Source organism: Anomalospiza imberbis, chromosome 10, assembly GCF_031753505.1.
Source record: "Anomalospiza imberbis isolate Cuckoo-Finch-1a 21T00152 chromosome 10, ASM3175350v1, whole genome shotgun sequence".
Lineage (NCBI taxonomy): Eukaryota > Metazoa > Chordata > Aves > Passeriformes > Viduidae > Anomalospiza > Anomalospiza imberbis.
Window position 1 is genome coordinate 10,229,419 of NC_089690.1, and position 9,392 is coordinate 10,238,810.

At 53.5% G+C, this 9,392-nt stretch overlaps 2 protein-coding genes across 2 annotated transcripts in view; one reads left to right on the top strand and one right to left on the bottom strand.

Moving 5' to 3' along the window:
- LOC137479915 (uncharacterized) overlaps positions 1 to 4,017 on the top strand; it is a 255,481-nt gene extending 251,464 nt beyond the window's left edge. Inside the window, exon 7 of the mRNA XM_068200632.1 lies at positions 4,007 to 4,017. The gene's annotated coding sequence lies outside the window, so the exon portion shown is untranslated. The remainder of the gene's footprint in view (positions 1 to 4,006) is intronic.
- Positions 9 to 1,617, bottom strand: SST (somatostatin). The gene is made up of 2 exons (XM_068200616.1): positions 1,393 to 1,617; positions 9 to 512 (listed from the first exon to the last, which is right to left on the bottom strand). Exons 1-2 carry the CDS (start codon positions 1,528 to 1,530, stop codon positions 300 to 302), a joined length of 351 nt encoding a protein of 116 aa, XP_068056717.1. The 5' UTR covers positions 1,531 to 1,617; the 3' UTR covers positions 9 to 299.
- Positions 4,018 to 9,392: the final 5,375 nt, after the last annotated feature.

Genomic DNA, 9,392 nt, shown 5'->3' on the forward strand with positions numbered 1-9,392 from the left:
TCAGCATCACCGTTTGAAACATAAATTTTATTGCAACAGAGAATTAAAAATAGTACATTTGAAAGAGTTGCAGAGTGCATGTCATCAAAGAACTAGTCAGAAATCACAACTCAAGCAAATCATGTACAATTGGAACAGAAAGTTTTATTAAAACAAGTGGAAATCAAACTCAAATTTTCCTTGTTTGTTTAATTTCACCATAACTGTGGATTGTGTATTTACAGTCTTCGCCTCTTGTGGTGAAGGTTCTGCTCAGGGCAGGGCAGGGATAGATGGGGAGGAGAGGTGGGTTTCAAAAGCTAACAGGATGTGAAAGTTTTCCAGAAGAAGTTCTTGCAGCCTGCTTTGCGTTCCCGGGGTGCCAGAGCGGGATTTGAGTTAGCCGAGCGCTCCAGCTCCAGTCTCACTTCATCCTGCTCAGCCCCTCGGGACAAGTCCTCAGACTCCAGGGCTTCATTTTCTGTCTGACTTGGCTCTGAAAGCAGTTCTGCCAAAAAGTACTTGGCCAGTTCCTTGGATACAAAAGACAGAAAGGGAAAAAGAGATAGAGAGATCACAATTACTGCTTGATTTTTGAGGGCTCACCACTCTGTTCCTCTAAGACTTCTCTGTGGCCGGATTAGGGACATTCAGGATGCAGGAGAAGAGGAGCCCTGGCTTTCCCAAGAGCCCAGCCTGACAGCTGCTATGCAGCAGTTGTGCCTATAGCATCTACCTGGTGTGGGGAACAGACTGCTGTCCTGTCCGTGACAGGGAATGAACTTGTCTTTACCTTCTCTTCCCACAGCTCCAGCACTCAGCGCCATACTCAGCAAGCATGCCACGAGCCTGCTGTTAAAGTGACACGGGAAAGGTCTTTGGGGGAACTGGCAGGGGAGGTTGAACTGGTCACCATCTCACTGGAACTTATTTTTCTTCTAGTGCCTCCAAGCCTCGGCTGTCACCCAGCATGGATAAGGCCATTGTTCTGTGCTCTGGGGAAGCTGCCTTCATTCTGTGACCCGGAGAAACCCTTGGGAGCTTCACCAGGAGCTCTGCCCTGTGCTCCAGCAGTGCCTGCTCCTTACTGACCACCAGCACCCAGCTGGACTGTCTCACCTCCCAGCACCAGCTGCCCAACCTGTCGATGGCTCAGCCCCGGCGGGGAACCGGGGGATCTGCGGGGGAAGGGGAGTCTGCAGCAAGGAACCGGGCGTCTGAAACAGGGACATTGGGGAAGTCTGGCGAGGACCTGGCGAGGAGGGGTCTGCAGCAGGGGCGCCAGGGGCTGTGACAGGGAGCGGAGGTTCTGCAGAGGGGAATCGGGATCTCTGTAGAAGCGGGAGCCTGCAGCGCGGCCGTCGGGGCGCCCGAGGGGTACCCGCGGTGTCCGTCCCGTCGCGGGGCTCTCACCTGCTTCCCGGCGGCGGCGGCCAGGGACTTCTGCAGGAACTGCCGGAGCCGCGGGTCCGAGGGGGCGGCCGAGACGGTGCCGAGGGCCAGGGCGATGGAGAGCAGGGCCAGGGCGCACTGGAGGCGGCACGACAGCATCTCGCCGGCGGGTCGGGCGCGGGAGGCGGCGGCGGGAGGCGCTGGCGGCTCCGCTGCGGCTCGGCTCCGGCGTTGGGGATCTCCTCGCCGCCCGCCGCCTTTATAAACCCTTCTCCTGACGTCAAGGCGGGGGCGCCCCCCTCGTCCCACGCCGCCGGGGGTGGGTCTCTGGGACGGGGGGAGAACGGGACCGGGGATGCTCCGCTCTGCCCGATGCCGGCCAAGCCTCCACGGTTCCTCCTGAGCTCCACTCCCCTCCGGCCGCCCCCCGGCCGCCCCCAGCCCCCGTCCCCAAATCACCGCCCTTCCAGAGCTCCCGACCCTGCCCGCCCGCTCCCTCGTCCCCGGCCACAAGCCCACCGGAGTGGCGGTGGGGGCTGCCGGCTGTCACCGCCCACCCGCGGCTCTGACCCAGTGCCGCAGGGTGAAGCCCCCCAACAGCCGCTCTGCCAAAGCCCCTCGCCCTGGAGCCAGCTCCCGCCCCGTCGGGTGAGAAACGGCTCCAGGATCCGGGGCGCTGCAAAGGGTCCCCTAAAGGGGGATTGCCTCCGGCTCCTGCATTGGGTGGGGGTGCTGAGGTGCCCTTGGGGGTCCTTTTGCCTCCCCTTCCCCTGTGGGTCTCTACGGCACCGGTCCGTTCCCAGGCTCCCTCCCGCGGGCAGCTCCGAAGGCAGCGGGAACCTCCGGGGAGAGTGCCCCGGCTCCTGCCGTGTCTCGGCAGCTCCGGGGAGCGATGACAAATCTGTGCCTGGCTCGGGGCGTGCTGGTCCCTGGATCAGCCTGCGGGGACTCTTGTCTCCATCTCAGGGTCGCTGGACCTGCTGGCCTCTTGGCATGCACCTGTCCCACTGGGATGGTGGGACAGTCTCTCCCACTCCTCCAGCCTCGCCTGTGAGCCCACAACAGGAAAAGCTTCTTCAAACCCCCTGAAGGATCAGCCTCCTCAGCTGTCTCCCAGCTGGCAGGAGCAGAGCAGGATGTGCTGTAAAGGGCCTCTGTTGTCAAAAAAGAGTATCAGAATCTCTCCTATCTCAATTTCCAGCTGAGGAAAGTCAAAGACTTGAGGGGAGAAGAATTCAAGTACTGCAAAAACGTCTCCAGAAACCTTCAAAATTATATTTTTCTTCATGATGAATTAATGTGCATCCCCTGCCCCGCTCTCAACCCTGGGGCTGCTATCTGGGTTTGTTGAAGCTGACCAGGGAGTGTGGAGCACGAAACAAAGTGTTCCTGCTCTGTTTCACAGTCCAACATGATGAATTGGTGATGGTTGCTGGTTCCAGACGAGGTAGAACTTTGGGCTGCACTTCAACTGCCCTCCCTGGATTGTGCCTCCCTTCCTATGTGCAGTGCAGCTCTGCAGCCTCCCACAGCTTTCATCCTCTTCAAATTTCCCAAACTGTGGAGCAAAATTAATAAAAATCATGAGAGAATAAACCTTCATTTTTAGCCCATGAGATCCTGAGGGTTGGGTTTACTTGTGCTGCATTTATAGCCAGTTTTTCCCCATCTGCCTGACGTGAATAAGGCCAAGCTCTGTGGTCCTGGGACCCTGTCTGTCTTCTAGCACTGGTCTTGCTCTGGGGAAGCCGGTGGAGAAGAATCAGCCCTGGTCTGGTTTAGACAAATTCCCTTGCTTTGGGCACAGGACACAGCCTCCTACCAAGGCCAAGAGAAGTGACTGGACCCAAAAGAGCAGATTGTCCCTAAGGGCTGTGACTGTCAGAGCTTTTCTCTCCACTAAGATCCTGTGTTACCAGCTGGACCAGCATCTCTCTCCTCCTGTGGGCAAAAAAGCAGAGCCAGTCCTGGGCATGGCAAATGGCCAAGGCAGCAGATGCCAGGGCACCAAACCTATCCTGGACCTTTTGCCTGCCTTCAAGTGAGGCTTCCTAGGAAAGGATTCTCTCAGCAGCAATAATTTTGCTACTTTTCTAGATGTGACAGCAGCAGCAAGCTGGGCTCTTCCATTCTACTTGCACTGAGAATAGACTTATTTTGTAGCCCCCAGGCTCTCCTGCTTGGCACAGCCCAGCCCAGCTGTGCCACACTGCAGTGCAAGCCTGGGCCACACTGCAGAAGGCTCCAACTCCCCACCAGCTCATCCCAGCTCCCACAGCCCAGGGCAGTGCAGCCTGCTTGGGTTCCACATTGGAGAGGAGCAGAGATAGAAATGGGAGACAACACTGGGTTATTTCAGACTCCCCTGGAGTTAATCCAGGGATTAACTCCAACAGTTATTGGAAGCTGTTATCTAACATCCCCTGCCACTGCACAGCAGGCAACTCTCCAGGCTGGCACCCCTTCTGTTATTCAGCGTGTCACCCCAAAGGGATGGGGACAATTGGAACTGCCATCACTCCAGAGCTACCATCCTCCTTTAGCTTCTACAGTGATGGATCTGCCCTGATGTGCCAGAGGGATCAGTTCAGCACCTGTATTTCTTAGAGCACAGCAATGGGCTGGAGTGCAGCCTTGGACTGCTGCATAGGATGGAGAGCTGTGCTACATTTCATTACCCTTTGGACTCACCTGGGCACCAACGTGGAGATAAGAGCTGTAGGAGCTGGCAGAGTGCAGGAACAACCCATTGATGGGTTCCCCTCTTTCTCATTTCCTGATAATTTCCTGTGGGTCCAGCAGAACTTATACACAGCTAATGGGGTTTTGCAGAGTTGCATAGCTCAGTCAGAGATGGATGGGTTCCAGGTGGGCTGGCAGGGATGGTTTTAGGAAGTCGGTATGGTCCTACTGCCATCAAATGAGGGAAGATACCAGACTTGATTCCTAAGGGGTTTTGAGAGGCCATTCTTGATGTCATGCCCAAACCCAGGCTGCTCAGCACCTTGTTCTTCCCCAGATGCCCACAGCACTTCTGTGTGCATGAGCCCAGCTCTATTAAAGATGTTCAGACCAGAACTGTTCCTTCCCTGTCTTCACTCACACCTTGTTTTTCATTTTTGCATTTACCCAACTCAATCCTGCCCTACCAATCCTCCCTGGCCACCTGGCAGTACAGGGCATCCAGCCACAGAGCAATAATGCCCAATGGGACTTTGGGTTGGAGAAGTGCTGTTGGAGTTGTTGGACTCCCTACAGTCCCATTCCAGGAAAGTGCAGATGGTCAGTCACTGGGAATTCCTGGCTTTGATATTCACTGGCTGCTCTGGCTTTTCCAGGCACATGGTGACAAGGCTTGGAAGATGAGGTTGAGTCTGACTCCATCTGTCTGTGCAGCACTGGAGCTGGGTGGCTGTCCCTCTGTTCTCCCTCTGCCTGAGGGAGGCTGGAGGAATTACATCAATGTTCCCCAGCAACAGGGGAATGGTGACCGCATGGAAGTGTCTTGGATTTGTCCCACTGAATCTCAGAAACTCACCTGAGGAAAGTGTGGTGGTTTCTTCTCTATGGTCATGCTCAGGACACAACGAGGCTCCTGAGCCAGAGCAGCCTCAGAAAGGCTCTGACATCCACCTTTTTGGGATTTTATCTTTTTGGGATTCAGCTGAGGTTGTGAGGCTGGTGAGGCAGGACCAGAGACAAAACTTTGATGGGACTGTTCCCCTAGAAATATCTCAGCCTGTTTAAAGGAGAGAAACTGAACTCCCATGGGGTCTGAGCCTAGTTGACAGATACAATTCTGAGTGGACCAAAATTTTCAGGTAATGTTTGTGGGAATCGCTCTGATGTTCTTCTGAAAAATTTTTGTTTCTTTTCAAGGAAAATCTAAAGGAAAAAGACCACATGCTTTGGTTCAGAAAACCACCTTGTGCTGACCTAGAGGAACCAGCAACAAGGGAGTGGAGAAAGGATGTCCATCTGCTCCATACCAGTCTGGACTGTCTCCCACAGAGGACTCCTGGGGAAGGGGTAAGGGCTGACCTCCAGACGTCCTCATGACTGGTGCAGGCATGGAGCAGCGAGTGAGCTGCAGATTGACTTACCACTTTCCCTTCCCCCAGCTCCTCTATGGGATCAGTGTGCTCTGAATTTTTTTGCATTCATTCTCCAGCCAGATAAATCCATCATCCGCTCGGCTGTGGCAAAGGCAATTCTGTTCCTTTCTTTCTGCCGCAGCGCTGCAGGGCATGTGGCTTTGCAGACGATTGAATTGCACCGAATTCCTGTGACTGCTTCCTTACCCCCACGCTTCCAGCTTGCTCCAGGGACCCAGAGCAGTCCAGCAATGCCCGGGTCTGGGTGCACAGACTGTGTGCTCGGCAGGGAAGCGTGCCCTCTGCTGTCACCGCAGCCGCCAGCCCGGCTCCCATCGCACTTTATCTCCCTCGCTATCACCTACGGAACACTCTCCACACTTTCAGCTCTGCTTCCACGAGCAGGACAATTTTGCCCTGGATCACTACCTTGCCAGCAGGGAATACCTCTTTTCTTTATATTCTAGCCCTCAAGCCGGTAGGGCTGAGCGGTGATCTGGGAGCCAGGGCGGTGGCATTCCCCACACTGCCTCTGGACTTGCAGCTGGTGCTGTGGGGCAGTGAGGAAGCTGCTACAGCCCCACAGCTCTAGCAGCTTGCTGGAAATCTAATAGAGCAGGTTCCTGCACCAGGAGATCCAGATGAGTGGAGAAAGAGTAGTCAGTCATGCCTGAGTGATAATAAAAACCAAGAGCTCAATAAGAGAGAGAGCCTCTGGCTGAATGGTACCATATATTCCTGGAATGGGGCACAGAGATAGCCACAGTGTTGGGGTTGTACATGGACTTACAACAGCCCTAAGAGGCCTCTGTTTTTATAGTAAAACTTGGGCACAGATCCAAAAGAATTTGCCTCTCCATCAATTACAAGCCTCTGGGATTTCTGCTCCAGTACCGAAGAGGAAAGGCAGTCAGGCAGCAGAGGTTCACAGAAGTGGAATTCTAGTACCTAATTTTTGAGATGTTGCTGTCTAAGAGCCTGAGGTGTGTTTAGGATTTCTGATGCTGCTACCTGAGATTTATTCCTAGTCTCAGCCACCTAGGATACTGCCATAACATCCATAGGGCTGATAGCAGCTTCCTTGAAGGGAAAAGGAAAAGGGAGAAGGAAAAGAAAGAGGAAGGGAAAGATACGGTAAAGACAAGGGAAAGACCAGCACAAACACTTGCAGAAACAAAGCTGAACAGGCTGAGCTAAGAGTTATATACCAGGTATAATATGTGAGTTAAATACCAGGGTATTTACCTGTACTACTGCAGTGGCTGCCGGGAATCAGGGCCGTGTCTGGGACCATACAGAGAGATGCTGGCCTGAGCTGTGAGGAATTATTAGCAGAAGGAAAGAGATGATGGGTACAGATGGATGAGCACATAAAATCAAGAAATAATTATCTCTGCTTTATTTCTGTATATAACTCTCCTCTATTAACACCATCTCTGTTCAGCCTGGAAAAAGCTCTGGGGGAGGCCTTACAGCACCTTCCAGTACCTAAACAGGATTATAAAAAGTCGGCGATGGACTTTTTAGAAGGATATGCAGGGACAGGACAAAGGGGGATGGCTTTAAACTGAATTAGGGTCAATTTAGGTTGGATATAAGGAAGTAATTCTTTACTGTGAGGGTGGTGAGGAATAAGTAACCTAGAGAAGCTGCGGATGCTCCACATCTGGAAGAGCAGGCTGGATGAGGCTTTGAGCAACTCGATCTTGTGGAAAGTACCCCTGTCCACGGTTGGAATTGGATGACCTTTAAAGTCCCTTCCAACCCAAACGATTCCAGAATTCCAGGACTGCGTGCTTAAACTCCGTCTTCTACTGCCCTCTTGTGGAGACTCGGCAGAATGCAGCGGAGTGCCCCGGCCCCGGCCCCGGCCCCGGCCCCGGCCCCGGCCCCGGCCCCGGCCCCGGCCCCGGCCCCGGCCCCGGCCCCGGCCCCGGCCCCGGCCCCGGCCCCGGGGGTCGTCCATCAACGCTGCCAAAAGAAATAAAGCATCCCCTCCCCTAGCCCTGCTCACTTCCCTGGAGTTTGAATCCCCATTTCCTGGGGGATTCAAATCCCCATTTCCTGGGGGATCCTGGGCCTCCGGGCAACCAGCTATTCCACAGGCTTGGTGGTGACCTTCCCTCTGAATGCCAGCCTGTCTCTGAAGCTGGGCTTTCCAAAGGCGAACAGTACGGACATGGGCAGGGCCGAGCAGTTCAGTGTTGGTGGGTATAAAGCAGGCATAAAGCACATGTAGGACAGCTCTGTGTGTGATGGCTCCCTCGCCTCTCCAAACACGGTCTGTGCCAGATGCAGGCCTTTGACAGCGGATTGCTATCGCTTCAGCTGAACTGCCCGGAAAAGCCATGACATCACTGTTTAAAAAAAAAAAAACAAACATCTGTCAGGGGAGGAAACCATGCTCTGGGAAAACACAGTATTTATTTTGCAAGTGCAGCTGAGCAAGTCAATAGGAAATAGAGGTCGTGGCTACACAGCTGCTTTTCTGGGGCAAGTGGAGCTGTCAGTCCAGCCCAGCCACTTTCAAAAGTGACAACTGCAGTAACCAGAGAGGTGGTGAGCTCAAAGGCAAGCAGGTCCTGACAGGGAGGGGAGAAACCTAAATATGTGTGTCAAATGAGAGCAGTGTGTCATGCTGGCCTCAGTCTTTGGAGTGAAAAATAGGCTCTTGCCCAGAAGGATGCTTGGGAAGACCTCACTTCATGAAATGCCTGCTCCACAGCAGGCAGGCGCTTGCTTCACGCTGCCAGGCAGCCATCCTGCCCGGCCAAATCAAACAGGAGGAGAGAAAGGCTGGCTCCAGCTTGTTGCTCGGCTCTCGCCTTTTTGTGAGGTTTCTTCACATGCCAGCAGGTCTGGGCTGCTGGGGGACAAGCCAGAGGAGCTGGGGGTCACAGAATCATAGAATGGCTTGTGTTGGATGGGATGTTAAAGGTCATCTTGTTACAACCCCCTGAGACACCAAGGGCTGAGACACCTTCCATTGATTACAGTTACTCAAGGCCTCATCCAGCCTGGCCTTGAACACTTCATGGATTTGACATCCATAGCTTCTCTGGGCAGCCTGTTCCAGTGCCTCACCACCACTATGGGTAAGAATGCTTTCCTAATAGCTAATCTAAATCGACCTTCCTTCAGCTTAAGGCCATTCCCACTTGTGCTACCACTACATGTCCTGGTGAAAAGTCCCTCTCCAACTGTCTTGTGGGCTCCCTTTAGGTACTGTAAGGTGCTCTAAGGTCTCCCTGGAACCTTCTCCAAGCTGAACAGCCCCAATTCTCTCAGCCTGTCCCCAATGAAGATGTGTTCCAACCCTGCAACCAGCTTAGTGGCTCTCCTCTGGACTAATTCCAACAGGTCTTCCTTGCGTTGTGGGCCACAGAGTTGGACACAGTACTCCAGGGAGGGGCCTCGCAAGGCCAGAGTAGAAGTTAAACTTTTTAACCTTAATCCTGAAACAATGTGTTTAGTTAAAGGCAAACAGGAAAAGGCAACTCCATTGCTTTTAGATGTCCTAAGGAAGAACAGCAGAGCTAAAAGCAGCGAGCTCACAAAGACGAGGCCACTCTATCCAGGTGAGCAGCCTGTCCAGATCCAGAGGCTATGCTAAGCCAGAAACTTCTCTAAGAATAGCATTGCTGTTATCAGTCATCATGATCCCACTTATGGGGCCCAAAAGCATCTTCATAGCTCCTGGTCCTAAAAACGTTCAGATGATGTCAGCAATAGTTTTCTCGGCCTGCTGTGACCATCAGAAAGCCAAGTCAGAGCAGCAAGGATGCTGCAAAAACAGCAAACTGGCTCCCCCTCTTCTTGGCATTTTCTTCCCCTGCAAAGCTGCTTTGGTTTTCTCACATCCACCTCTGTCCCATGATGTGTTGAAAAACACATCCTTCTCTTCATTTCCAGCTCCTCCTAAGTGCA

Coding starts and splice junctions, on each gene's coding strand:
- SST (XM_068200616.1), bottom strand. CDS start 1,530: ATGCTGTCGTGCCGCCTCCAGTGCGCCCTGGCCCTGCTCTCCATCGCC. Junction 513..1,392: donor CCGCCGCCGCCGGGAAGCAG/GTGAGAGCCCCG, acceptor TTTGTATCCAAG/GAACTGGCCAAGTACTTTTT.